At 36.3% G+C, this 14746-nt stretch overlaps 2 protein-coding genes and 2 long non-coding RNA genes across 4 annotated transcripts; all 4 read left to right on the forward strand.

Moving 5' to 3' along the window:
• The first annotated feature begins 1274 nt into the window (after nt 1-1274).
• On the forward strand, nt 1275-2256 carry LOC124442834 (gamma-interferon-inducible lysosomal thiol reductase-like). The gene has a single exon (XM_046993333.1). It carries the CDS (start codon nt 1340-1342, stop codon nt 2090-2092), a length of 753 nt encoding a protein of 250 aa, XP_046849289.1. The 5' UTR covers nt 1275-1339; the 3' UTR covers nt 2093-2256.
• A 1110-nt stretch (nt 2257-3366) lies between these two features.
• On the forward strand, nt 3367-13155 carry LOC124442197. Its single transcript, XR_006947177.1, has 2 exons — nt 3367-3666; nt 12346-13155. It is a non-coding gene; the product is annotated as an uncharacterized LOC124442197 (long non-coding RNA).
• Nucleotides 5005-6909, forward strand: LOC124442198. The gene is made up of 2 exons (XR_006947178.1): nt 5005-5158; nt 6630-6909. It is a non-coding gene; the product is annotated as an uncharacterized LOC124442198 (long non-coding RNA).
• LOC124442196 (frizzled-9-like) lies at nt 9627-12310 on the forward strand. Its single transcript, XM_046992678.1, has one exon. It carries the CDS (start codon nt 9994-9996, stop codon nt 11848-11850), a length of 1857 nt encoding a protein of 618 aa, XP_046848634.1. The 5' UTR covers nt 9627-9993; the 3' UTR covers nt 11851-12310.
• Nucleotides 13156-14746: the final 1591 nt, after the last annotated feature.

Genomic DNA, 14746 nt, shown 5'->3' on the forward strand with positions numbered 1-14746 from the left:
GCAGGACCGGAGTACGGTACTCAGGCACCAATGTGAACACAACATTTTGATGGTGCCATAGTCTTGGTCTGAGCACTACAAAAGGTGGCAGAACCGGAGTGCGGTACTCAGGCACCAATGTGAACACAACATTTTGATGGTATCGTAGTCTTGGTCTGAGCACTACAAAAGGTGGCAGGACCGGAGTACGGTACTCGGGCACCAATGTGAACACAACATTTTGATGGTGCCGTAGTCTAATAGCGCATTCAGACTGAGCGTCGGAGTACGATACCCTGGTTCGTGTACAAATCTGCAGGCCGTTCACGCTATGAAGTATCCATTAGCTTCGTCTATTTATAATTTCATATTTTTTATTGTAATCAAGTTTTAAAACCATGCGTTAAATACGTGCCTCTCTGTACATGTTACTCAGGTGTCGTCGTTCACATTGGTGCCCGTACCCGAGCACCGTACCACTACTTTTACTGGTGCCCAGACCCCGGCACTTTGACTCGGGCACCATCAAAATATTTTGTTCACATTGGTGCCCGTGCCTGAGTACCGTGCCGGGGCACTCAGTCTGAACGCGCTTTAAAGTGCCCTGGTCTGGGCACCACAAAAATAGGTAGTACCCGAGTATGTTGCTCGAGCAGGGGCACCAACGTGAACGGCGACATCTGAGTAACGTTTACAGAGAGGCACGTATTCAGCACATGGTTTTAAAATTTTTTACAATGAAAAAACATGAACTTATAAATAGACGAAGCTAATGGGTACTACAAAGTGTGAATGGCCTACAGATTTGTCCCCGAACCAGAGTATCGTATTCCCGGCACTCAATCTGAACACGCTGTAAGTCTAAAATTTTCCGTAATCACAGCGGCGTAATGATTCATTTTGTAAATTAACAAATGTGATGCATTGTCGTATATGTTTTAGTGTTCGTACATATTTTATTCGTTTATTTACAAACCCTAATTTATCATTAAACCCAAACAAAATTTAGTAATTACAACTCCAACATTACGTCCTCAATCAGTTCTGCTGTTTTGAAAACATCTTATATCAACAAAAGAGTTGGAAATTTCGAAAGGATTTAAAAAAACATAAGCTGTTGCAATTGCAACTATAAAAATTTGCAGAATAAACTTTGTTGGAGGATGTAATTGTTTATGGGTTAAAATGTTTTCTCCGAGTCTTTCCATTCACATCCCCGATAGATAGCGAAGCATGAAGGTTTGACGATCGATCTTCCTCATCGTGCTGCGCAAATATGTTTCGACACGTTTTGTGCAGCTAAATTCTAACTATATGACAACAACAACATTTCTTACAATCGTTCACTGCAATAGGAATAATGAATATAAACGGTATTTTTGTTTTAATTTTTGTCATTACTGCCGATGCATCGGCGAAATCATGTAACTTACCGCCAAGCTTTTTGTGTTCATCGCGTCAAATCGCAATAGAATGCGATGTTGAAAAGCAATGTGATTCGTATTTTTCACCGCTCCCTAAATCAGAAGTCGAGCTCGTGAACTTCACCCTTTACATGGAAAGCCTGTGTCCTGGTTGCAGGGGTTTTATCAACTATCGATTGTGGCCTGCATTCAAAGCCATTGGTGAGATAATGAATTTGGTTATTGTGCCATACGGCAACGCTATTGAGAAGAAAAACGGCGACGGTTGGGAATTTATGTGTCAACACGGCAAGGAAGAATGCTACGGCAACTTAATCGAGACATGTGCTATGCACTACAACCAAAACGCCTCTGTCTTTTTACCTTTTATCCATTGCATCGAATCATCGAGTTTATTACCTCGAAATATCGCCGATAAATGTGCAAAAAAAGTCGGTTTAAATTATTCGTTGATTATCTCGTGCGTGGAAGGACGACTGGGCAACCAGTTGCAACATGAAATGGCTGAAAAAACTCATGCCCTGGAACCACGATTAAAATATGTACCATGGATAACCTTGAATGGTGTGCACACAAAAGCAATTCAAGCCGCAGCTTATACCAATCTTGTGAAGCTGATTTGCGACACGTATGAAGGTGATCCAAAACCCAACGTTTGTTTGCCAAGCAATTTAAAGACATTGGGTTGAGAATTCAATTTCAAGGTCTTGATTAATGTATGATTGAAATTATATCTCACTCAATATATGTCTAGGAAATTTTCAAAAATTTTTTAAATATTATTATTGTTATTGGGTTTCGTGAGAAACAGTCTGCAATGTGCGATTCATATTATACGTAAGTCAACTTGCAAGTTTACTGGTACTATACACATATATTGGCGTTCAGCGAGACCTGAAATGCAAATTCAACAATCAAAAGGTTTAGGGAAAGGTTAGAGTAAAGTTTCGGCTAAGTTTGGTTCCCTCCTGTTATCCAAGAAGGGTATAAGTGATCTTTATTTGACTCCAAAATAACCGAAACTGACGTGTTCGATTTTCACTGCGTGTATTTGATTTTTATTTGCGTGTATTCGATTTTTTATGCATGTGTTTGATTTTGTGTGTGTGTTTGATTTTTTTGCGTGAGTTTCTTGGCCACCGTGGGATTTTAGCAGTTGCTTTTAATCATCCCGAGCGACCATAAATATTTCACAATTCGCTTGTCCAGTGATCATCTTAACAGCAGCAACCCGTACCTAAGTTCATTACATTTTGGAAAGACCTCTAGGAGGGAATTTTGATGAATCACTAGTTGAATGAATAACAAGTTTGGGAGGTGTGATAATTTCTGACAATCACATTAAAGAATCATTAGTACTCGACCGAAGTTCCATTTTCGGGCTGACTTCAGGGTAACTATACTTGTGTTGACGTTTCAATATTGCGTTGATTTTCTTAACAAAACATTGAAAAATTCGATTAACAACGGTGAATAGCTATAGCTATTGCTTCTTTACAGAGATCATCTTACATAACGATTTTCTTTGAGTAGTTATAGTTGAGATTCTTTGCTTGACTTTCATCATTTTCCTTTCGAATACTATGGTCAAGGAAACTCCAGCGATTTGTGAGTTTATGCTTTATCAAGAAGACAATAAAACATAAATAGTTTTTCTTTGTTTCCTTTTCCGCTTTGATGGATTTTTAAAATCACGACAGCTGAATGGCCTTTCATTCATTAAATCTTAAGTATTTCCCCACTGGTCATAATCGACTTAGAGCAAAACCTTTGCATCCGTTTTCTTTTGTCGAACGTAAAATATAATGATATTACAATGGCAGCCTGCCATTGTGCACAGGGAGTTGTGAAACTTATATATAGGTGTTTACTCAGATTATTTTTTCTTGATATTAATGACAAACAAACAAATTAGTTTTTACTTCAATTTAACTGCTAGTCAGCTGTAGTGTTATATAGACAAATATTCTATTGGTCAATATACGCGTGTGCATGCGCGCCATTGGATAATAGTCGTGTGTGATGAAGACTGTAAAGTAAAACGCGGCAGTAACATGCTTGAACACTAACAAAATTCATGACGTTAATTGCCTTGCTAAGCTTTTAAACTTTTTTTTTGTCTGTGGTTGGGTTTGAACACATCTTTGATCGCGTGCATCTCAGCCAACGACCTGTGAAGTGGACTAGTGTTAATGAAATTAAATTACAACAGTTCGTTGTTGAATGTATCCATCTACAAAATACTTAAAATGTCGTCCGAAAGGTAAGATTTTATAGTGTTTGGGATTTAATAACCAATTACATCGTTATTGGGATTTTTTGTGTTTAAATTGAGTTGTTTAGCTGTTGTTATTCATTTGTCTAACCCTGCATCCCCAGCAAAAGTTTAAAAATGCGAAAGAGCCCGATGTATTTCACCATTCATAGTCTCCAGTAATAAAGAATATATTTTCATTAATTTACTGCAATATTTGCTAAAATGAAATTCAGACAACCCGACAAAAGAAGGATTATAACACACTCATCATATTTGTGTCGCTAGTTTCACAAAAGTCAGTTCTACAATATTTACATGAAAGAGGACGGTCAGGACACGTTATAGCACTTTTTTGCAATAGAAATTCCGTACAAATGCGAATTATTATTACAGCGGTTTAATCTTCGATTCTTCGTTGGTTTATCAATTAGAACCGCCGCCATCTTTGAAACCGAAAACGAAGCTTGTTTTTCCGAGTTTTTAAAGGTTTTGCGATACCTTTTTAGAATATCAACAACGATATACATCAAATACATTGGCACAAATTGCCATAAAAAGTTTTGCAACACAAGATTTAGTAATAAACATAAAAACTCAAATATAAATACGGTTAGCACTATTTTCCACCCAGCAAACCGCCCTTTACTTTACACAATCGGAAATAAATTTAAGATGGCGGCTAATGGGAAAGAACCAAAAGCTAAAAGGAAACCATGCATGCTCTGGTGCTAGGTCGTTTTGAGATGGCGAGTAATTTTATATTTCTATAATACAGTTTTTAATATCAACATATGAAAATATTTACAGATAAATGTTACAGTTTAAATTTTCATGCAACCACCTTAAGTTATAAACTTATAATCCTGGCTGGAAAATATGTCGTTTTTCGACGATTGTGTAAAATATTATATAAAATATTATATTGCGTAAAATATTATATTGTGTAAAATATTATATTGTGTAAAATATTATATTTCAAAGTAAAGGGCGGTTTGTTGGGTGGAAAATAGTGCTAACCTATAAATACATCCTGACTTGCTTCAAAATGGCGTATAGAACTAGCATACAGTTACTGTATTACAATTCTTGTTTTTATTACAAACTTTAATTGCAAGTAGAAGTTTCGGGACAGCGATTGCAGATAATTATATATACATATATTTATAATGTATATATAGTGATGTTGAAAAAAATTACGAAAACTACAGGTTCATCCCGAACTTCCTATATTTATAATGTAAGTATGCAAACAATGAAGTTAAGCATGCTTTGTGCAGTGTACCTAATATCATAGCTACAAACATGAAAGAAATTCTGGGTGCTTCCCTGCAGAATATGAAAAATTCCTCTTTCACAAGGCAACTAAGCAGCTGATTGTCATAATGAGTTCCATTATGGCAAAGTAATGAAATTATGAAATAAGGGAAACTACTTTTCATTCAAACATCCTATCCAAGATTCAATAAAATCAACAGAAGTCTATCAGGTCATCTGTGAGGTAACAAAAACTCTTATATCTGCGAATATCTTCTAAAATTTGAACCTTATACATATTAAATGAATCCTGACCTCAATGTTCAAGTTAACACTATATACGGTTGGCAAAATATACTGCTCGTCGATCACGGTAGCTTTTTCAGTTTATAGCGCCCGTATTTAGCCAGTTCATACATAATATTTCCCTTATATACTAAAAATAGCATCATGAGATTTTGAAACATGTCTGATTAGGGAAGTTCGCGTAATTTTTTCAAAAAAAAACCTTTTCCTTATTAGTGAAACAAATCAAGAAATCTACTAGAAACGCCATAAAAAGTCTCTTCCAAAGTAGATCTACATTTTTATTTTTAATATAACAGCACCTGATGGATTCGCTGGAAATAACAATCACATTTAACCAATCAGGACTTAGGAGCAATAAATTGTTCAAAAATATCACAATAGTCATATCATTCAATTCACTCTTGTTGTCACACTGATTCATCAAAATATCCATTATCTAGCTGTGTCGTGAATCGTGACGACTTGACATATCGATAAATGTTTACTGTCTGCCGAAACGACTATCTTTTCCATCTCGTGTGAAAGGATGTTGCTAGTAGACGCTTATTTTGTTTTGCCGTAAGTTTAAAATTGAAGCCATTTTAATGGCGCGCCTTCGTTAAATGAATATTTTAATAATTTAATGTTATAGACAAGTGCCGAAGTATTCCCATTCTATATTCGATTAATGCGCGAGAGTACTAATATGGAATTCCGTGTGAAAAGTAACGCTTTCATTAAATAGAAAATTTTTATCATTTAAGGACATAGATAAGGCTTAAAAACACTAAATTCTGCTGTTTATCAATGGATGGCATGTGGTATTAATAATTTCTATTCATATGTTCGACATTCTGTCGTCTTACATCAGAATTCTTTTAATTGTTGATAAAATAACAGAAATTTGACGAATGAAAGGAGTCAGTCTTAATGGGTAAGCGATCCAACCGGAAATAGCAAAAAAACAGCTCGCAGTCTCTCACACGGTCGGTGTGTTATGGAGGTGATGAAAGAAAACGAGCATCGTTGCGCCCATTGGCTTTATTTCGACCAATGTTTTTAAAGCAAACAAACTGAAAATCTTCAAATATTTCGTCTATGTTTGTGTAAAATATGTGGAGTTGTTGTTTCATATTATTCGTGTATAAGCACAGCCATATTGAAATAGCTGGATTTTAATTTCTGTGAAAACAGGGAATTCACGTGGTCTTTTTCAGTGCGAATGCATCACCGCATGGACCAGCTTGAATGAAGCTTTCTTTTGACTTAACCTTTTTTTATCATTCCAAGCAATTTGTTTCTTTATTCAATACATCAAAAACTATAGGCGGTCCTAAACTGAGCATTTTGCATGAGGGAAAAAATTCATAATTATTTCATTATGTACTTAAAGAGTAACGATTAGGCTTCACATTTGATACCTATAGAAGCTATATCCAGTCTATTATCAGATCAGTCGATGGTACAAGGTCGACCTTCATTGTTTAGAAACAAACTGGAGATTGTATGATGCTGCTTCTTCTTAAAAAATGTAGAAATATTACAGAATCCTACTACTGCTACCAAAATTTCGTCTGCCATGACGTTTATGGAAGATTACTACAAATTTACTTATTTAACAACACTTTGTTATTAACATCGCTAGATTTAAGCAACTTTAGTGGTTTTTTTGATGTGTGACAAATAAATGTGTTCGTTGGCATTATATATTGTATTTTGTTTTCAATCGTTTCCTAACTCTGTTGGGTATTACCTGCAATATTATGAGCACAGCATGTCCATTTCTACGTGTGGAAATTAAAACAATAATCAACTTAATTAAACTGCTAATGTAGGATAAAGTTCTGATATTGCTGTGACTAGTTTAAAGTGCACATTGTTTTATTAAGGTAACTCCCGTGGCCAATGCCACCGACTTTGCATCGTGTGATGGCCGTGTTTAAAACACATGGTCGTGCTTTTTTTGTGTATGTTGCAAGAATAGACTAAATTATTGCCCTTAAAATTGCTTTACTCAGCTTATATCGTGTGAGTTAACACGTAGTGGTTATTTAAAAAGAGAGCAGTCCAATTGACCATTTAAATTTAAAGCTTATACAATTTTCAATTTTTCACATTGAATTTCAGTACCATTTTGTACCATTTATAAAGAAGAAATTTGCTAAGATTACGATTCAATTAAGCTGGATTTTGTCTTGAGATGTACTTCGTTTGTGTGGTTTCGTTTTAACTTTATTAATGTTTTAAAGTGTATAAAATGCTTCTTTACTAAAAGGTTTTCAAAAGTATTTGCCAACTTGTGCTAATGTAAATAAAAGTACCTCTCGATATACATGAAATGTTAGCTATTAGCAGGTGTATGTGTGTACACAATTTGCAAATGGATGAACCTTAGCTGCTCCTTTCTCCCATAACGACGAAAATCATTCATTCTTACTTCTTTGCTCTTTCTTGCTGTTGTTCATTCGAAAATCTCATTGAAAATGCGTTCTTTCGACAAATATATAACACAAATTTTCTTTTAAACATATTTTATTTTGTGCGCACCAAAGTGTCGTGTGGAGATTTTTATTTTGTTTTGCCAACATATTCGCTTTCATAACAGTATGTAATGCTTCAAACGTCACGTTTTTTGTGATGTACACAAAGGAGATTCACCGTGGGGGTATTAGAAGTGTCTGTAAAAAGTGCAAATGTGCAAAGTTGACAATGACTTAAAATTAAGATGTTCTAAAGGGCGGGAATCTTCGTCGGCAGATGTCCAACGATATGAATAAGTCAGTTCCGTGTATTATGCTGTCGGTAACAAGCAAAGAACATAATCCATCAATTGTTTGTGAAAAGGTGCGAAACTACAGCCGAAAACAAGCCGAACGTTTTAATGCAACCATTTCATTGCTCTTACGATTTTGAAGATTATTTCGAACAATTCTTCAAGTATTAACGACTTTCTAAACGAGTTTCTTAACGCTCCGTAAATGCATGTTTGTTATAAAGACTAACATCGAAAGATTGTTAACTGAACACAATCTATTTCGATCTACTCCAACGTAATAAACTAATTATAATATCAAAATTAGCAACACCAAAATTATACTCGTATATGCAAACGTGTTTGCTAGTATGAACGTCGAGTCTCGCCCATCTGGCTATGATGTTCCCACGACTGTCGGTAATGTGAGCGATGAGTTGAATTAGTCAATTCTAACCCTTCCTATATGTGTGTTCCGTTTAGCATGGTTTTGTCAAATTATCCTCACCTAGGTGTGTGCGGCATATGGTTTTGTTTTGGACGACATGGAACGCGCAATCGGGAGTATTTTTGCCGTGCAAGTACTTGCTGATTTACAGTCGTAAAAGTATTGCTAATCGCACAGCATCATACGGCTTATCTTCACCCCACAGAACGTTAAATGGCTCTTTTTAAATGTAATAAATTGGTGAATATTTCTTGACTGATTGCTTCACATTAGGGATCGGTCTCAATCAGTGGCCTCATTAGCTTTTACATAGACAATTTGTTTGATGCAAAAGTATTTGGTTTTTATGTGTTCTGACATCCGTTGTACGTGTATTTGCGACTGTTTGGTATTTCCTGATATTTTGGTATTTCTATCGCTCTCAATTCAATTCGTTCAAATAGTACCATTTGCCTATTTCTAGTCCATCATGCGGTTTCTCTCGCAATTATAGCTTTCCTTCTGCCATGATATCACATAAACAAAAGTCTCTTCATTTTAGCCAGCTTGATTTTGATAAATCTGCGTAGAGCCGACTTACTTGGTCGAAACTTTATCATTTATTTATGAAATTGTCGTCACGAGGCTTATATTTATAATCTAAGGATTATATGTTGCATCCTTTATCTTGTCATGTGCTTGCGTGCTTGAAACATGTATGTGCACTCTTGTCTTTCAATGTCAATTCTCATGGCAAAAATAAAACCTCCTGAGCGACTATCAAAACCTGTTAGATATGATAAGCTCTCGTCGATTGATGGTTCCTGTAATACTAAATTACACGGCTTTAAGAATTCTTTATCTTAAAATCTTTTTGTACTGATATTCGTTCACTGCGTTGTTTGTTTTGCTTTAATGAAAAGCCATCAATGAATGTTTGTGTTTTGTTTAATTTGAATTTATCGCTGTTTCGTGGGAGTTGCTAACAGAACTCGTTTCCTTTGTTTGTGTTTCAACGAGGAAAAATACATGACGTTTTTAAGGAACTATTTTAACGTCTTTACAAACTTAAAGTCTATAGTTACTTGCCATTGTTTAGGCAGTAATTCGAAGCATTTATGATAGAGTGAAAACAGTCGTTCTTATCAACCCGCTGTTGAATACCAAATCATCGCAGTTGTGTAGGTTTTTTAAAAAAACATTAGTATTTTTACACTCGACGGTGCTGTGTTTTATACAACTCGCCATATCTTACGCTCGCAACGGAGACTATTGAGGATAAACTGATCCTGTTATTCATTAATTGTACGTCCCTTGTCAACTCAAATAGGAATTAAAGACGCGCGATTTCATTGGTAGAAACTCTCGCGCAGATTGTATACCGCGCGCTGATTGGTCAGATGCTATTTGCTGTTGAAAGCTGATGGCTGGAAACAAAAATAATTTGAGTGACACTGAAATCTTCGCGACAAACGAACCTTGACATATGAAATTAAATGATAATCATACGACCTCGTCAGTTGGCTGTGTCCTCTGAACGTGTGATGATCTCCGTCATTGTTATTGAACTGGATTAAACCCACAAAGATATTGAATTTGAAAGATCTTGTTTATGTGCTATACTGCCGCTAACATGAAGGGGATTTTTCCGTTGCTCATGATATTCGTCGAATTTTCGAATGTTGTGGAGGTGGCTTCGAAACGTAAAATAAAATGCGAACCATTGACGATAAAGCTTTGCAAAGGTCTGGGTTACAATATGACAACGATGCCAAACAAAATGGGACATGATACACAATGGGAAGCCGAGCAAAGTATTGCTGAGTTTCAACCGCTGATGAAAGCCGGTTGCGCGAGGCATGTTCGCCTTTTCGTGTGTTCTGTGTTTGCTCCTTTATGCGACGGTGACGTCGATTACCCAGTCCACGCGTGCCGCTCGATGTGCTACGAGATGAAAAAAGGGTGCTCGGCTTTACTGGACTACTTTGGCTTCAATTGGCCAGCGCAATTTGAATGCAGCACTTTTCCGATTTATAGTGAAAAAAAGGATAGTAAACTTTGCATGAGGGAGCCTGGCAGCAGTTCCCGCATTCCCTTCCCCAAAGGGCGAACGAATATATATAAATTGTTAAACAAAACAACCTCGGATGTTATCCATAAAACGAAAACCGAAATTATAACATACCCGACAAGCGGTCTCAATGCCACTTTTACTTCACGAAGATCAAAGACTTGCGTTAACACAAAAAAGTTCGTACAGGTTAAAATCAGAAACAAAGAGTACTGCGCAGTGAAATGTGACGCGGACATATTCTTCACTAAAACAAACAAGCAATTTTCAGACATATGGTTGCTGATATGGTCTGTTATTTGTTTCTTATCTACATTGACGACTGTCCTAACTTATTTGATCGATAGAACCCGCTTTAAATATCCAGAGCGACCCATCATCTATCTGGCTTTCTGCTACAACCTATACTCCTCAGCCTATTTGATTCGGCTCATTGCTAAACGAGAAGGAGTTTCCTGCAGCGATGAAGGAAATTATTTAATCATTGACGGGCTAAACACGGCTGGTTGTTCGGTCGTGTTTATTTTGCTATATTTTTTCGGTATGGCGTCTTCTTTATGGTGGGTGGTTTTAACTCTTACTTGGTTCCTTTCGGCCGCTATGAAATGGAGTCAAGAAGCAATCGCGAACAAGTCTGTCTACTTTCACGCAGTTTCCTGGGTCGTACCTGCCGTGCAAACTATTGTGGCCTTAGCTGCCAGGAAAGTCGACGCTGACGAACTGACCGGCTTATGTTATGTTGGTAATCAAAATGTAGAAAATCTGGCAGGATTTGTGCTTGCCCCGCTTTGCGTGTACTTGGTCATTGGTACGACTTTCCTCTTAGCTGGTTTCATTTCGCTATTTCGTATTCGTTCCGTGTTAAAGGATTGCGATACGAACACGCGCAAGTTGGAAAAACTTATGGTAAGAATCGGTGTGTTTTCTGTATTGTACACGCTTCCTGCAACTGCGGTTATAGCTTGTTTTGTATACCAATATTCGAACTTGGATGCCTGGCGCGATGATGTCGAACGCAACTGCCAGAGATTTCTGATAGATGAATGCAAGATGTCATCAAGGCCGAAGGAAGAAATCTATATGGTACGACATTTTATGTCGCTTGTGGTCGGAATAACCTCGGGCATGTGGGTATGGTCATCGAAAACATGCCAATCGTGGAAATTATGTTACCGCAGAAATCTCACCCACAAATACCCGCAAAGGCCACCGATGAAATCGCAACCTTTAATCGTCCACACGTCGACGGAAAAGCAAACTCCTATCACTACTACGCAAAACCGACCTGTTACGGAATTTACCGAACATTGCGTTCCTTCAGAACTATCTCATCCGCTGACTAATTTCACTACGCAGACTAATGGGCAGTTTTCAAGCGGATTTGCGTCCATGCAATAACAGCAGGCTGTATAAATTGATATAACAGAGAAGGTTGAGATGTTCGCCCGGTGTTATCTGTTGATTTCTGTGATAGATGTTCGAGTTATATTTGGGTACATTAAAACACCCCATTACTATCAGATAAACGCGGATTTCTATCGTACTAACGAGGTTAAAGGTTTTCTAGCTACTTAATGAATTGCCAACTCTGACAATCGATGTCGAACATATGTCTGCCGTGCGTGCTAGTTCATAAGAGTCATAGCTCCTATTTACGTTATAATCTTCGCTTTTATACAAAGTTTTTATCCTCATAACTATATAAATAGCTTTTAAATAGCGATATAACTTTACTATTAGAAGAACGTTGTCAGATTCACACTGGAGAATTGAATGACCATTATTTTTTTATTTCTTACGAGCACATGAAGTGTATTGTAGCGAAAATTTATACAAATACAAAACATGTCGAAATGTATTTTAATCTTTATTTACATTACACATGTTTTGCAGAAAGAAAAACAGCGACATTCGTCTTTGAAAGACAAGATAATGAAGCCTGTGGGATTTATAACAATTTATATGTAGGCAATTTCAAAGATAAGTGTTTTTCTTTATGTACATGTCCACTCCGTAGGTGTTCATCATCTTCCTTCAAGAATGCCAAAATAAACGAACTAATTGACTGTTTTCGTGAGACGAGAAGTTGCGGTATCGGAAACACGTTCTATTTATCGATTTACTGGCAAGATTTCTATCACATGTGATCATTATCATCCATTGGTATGTTTACATACGCAATGTGGGCTAGGTTGGTTCGGGTTTCTTCTAGTATTTATACATTCTATAAGTTATAGTTGCTCTTTCGCATCACTTCAGTTTAATGAAGTTTAATTGGATATACTTCATCCTGCCGGCTTAGCGCTTGTAGGATATTATCGTTTATCTTTTCCGACTTATTGCATCTCATAGACAAGAACTGTTGGAGGGTTGAGCTTAAAGCAAAATAAATCACACCATATTGCATCATATCGGGTGTGTTTACATTTAAAAATGTTTTCGAAGCAGTAAATTATAGTCGTAACGTTTTATTCTTTAGAAATTTACTACGGAAAGGATTTTTACGGAGACATATTTTGAATTTAAAACAGAGCTGTTGTAATTTCTTTTTGTCTAACTCTGGAGCCACGAGTTTTTAAAACATTCCTCCTTCAAAAGTTATTTGCGTGCAATGAATTATTGATGTTTTTTGTTAAGTTTGCACGATAACAGTTTGAAGTAAGATTTGCTATCTTATTAAAGCTTCGTTAATCATATTAAAAATTCATGCGTTGAATGTTTTGCGTGTAAAAATAGATCACAATAACATTGACTATTTTGGCGTTCTTTGACAAGATCAAAACGTGAAGTTGACATAATTCAACACCTGCATGGTTAGGCAGCTAGAGCACTACAAACCGAAGCAAAAGGAAAGGTGGAAAACAGAGTTCTGAGGTTGAATATGTTTAATGAAATTCATTGGGAGTTCAGGCCACTTAATGAATACGATTTGCTTGTTGAAAATACTCATCGTCATCTGAAAGAAGTTTTGTCGCCTTATCGTTTATTGATAAAATTATTGCACGAACATCACCTCTCTCTCTAGCAGCAGACTGCACTGGTTTAATTAATTTGTTTCTTAGTCAGATCAAATTTTTCGTACTTTTTGTACTAGAATGAACTAGGGGTAGAAGGGGGACAACAAATTCCCCAATACCCCTCTCGGTACCGGCATTCGTAATTAGAGAAATGAAAATTGAAATGAAATTTTTCTGTGAAAGGGTACCCCCCAATTCCCCGGTGTTTAAACCAATGTTGTCATGTTCAACTGCTGACTCTTCCCTGCAACTGGAGTAAGGAAATTGTCACGTATGATGGTTTCAGTGAACAAAATATCTTGTGGTTTTTCCCAAAATGTAGCTATATGACTTCATTTCTGCGTGCAATAATTATAGACAAGATTATTGAATGAATGCTATTTTCATTTATTGTCTTACTCCAATTCGATATTCTAATTTTCATCAAAGTATTCTCAAATACATATCACTTGATTTCTAGCAACTTTTGATCATTTTGGTAACAATTATAAGAACATTTAATGTCATTGCAAATAGTGTATGTGTTGGATATGGTCGAACACGAAAAATTGCCTCACTTTTGTTGAAACTTGCTAGTGGTAGGGTAGATGATGGAGCAGAGCACTCTGTTTAACTGTAGCTAGTCACTCAAACATTTTTAACGTATGCCATGCAAAAGTTGCTTGAATTCCGTCCATTTTGAAGTTTCTGTTGCTATTGATGCAAGTTTGCTTAATTGTCCCGATTACATCGTGAAAATAGTTCATAGGAAGCTAGCCATCTGTTTGGAAGATAAACAGATCTCTGTTTACTCTCGTGCATGATTAAAATGTAGTCTTTGGTTTGGTTAGTTAAGTGTTTTATTATCCACAAGAATTTTTGCAGCTTATCCCGCACTAAAATTCTGTTATAGAAATATTCTGATATGTAAAGACATTGAAAATATAAACGTCCATTGGAATTGACGATAAAGACTTCAATGAAATATGCTTTGTTATATTTGAAAAAGATATATAAATCCTCCTTTTCCTATGGCGGCTTGTTAAAAGTTCCCATGTTTTTTTTGGGCATTTTTACAATATCGGATTTATCTTGATGACAAACAAAACGTAGTATTATACATGGCATTGTCCGACACTTATTTATTCTCTCGAAACAACATGTTTTTTTGTAATATATCCTAAGGATTGAGCGAAGATTTTATTCGAAAAGTACTGCGTGCGTGGCTCTGCATGGAGTGTTGATTTTATCATGGTAAACTTGGTAAAAAAAAACTAATATTTATCGGCAATTGTTTT

The sequence above is a fragment of the Xenia sp. Carnegie-2017 genome, unplaced genomic scaffold, assembly GCF_021976095.1.
Source record: "Xenia sp. Carnegie-2017 unplaced genomic scaffold, XeniaSp_v1 HiC_scaffold_20, whole genome shotgun sequence".
NCBI lineage: Eukaryota > Metazoa > Cnidaria > Anthozoa > Malacalcyonacea > Xeniidae > Xenia > Xenia sp. Carnegie-2017.

Excerpts from the sequence above, each read along its gene's own strand:
- LOC124442834 (XM_046993333.1), top strand. The coding sequence starts at position 1,340 with ATGAATATAAACGGTATTTTTGTTTTAATTTTTGTCATTACTGCCGAT.
- LOC124442196 (XM_046992678.1), top strand. The coding sequence starts at position 9,994 with ATGTGCTATACTGCCGCTAACATGAAGGGGATTTTTCCGTTGCTCATG.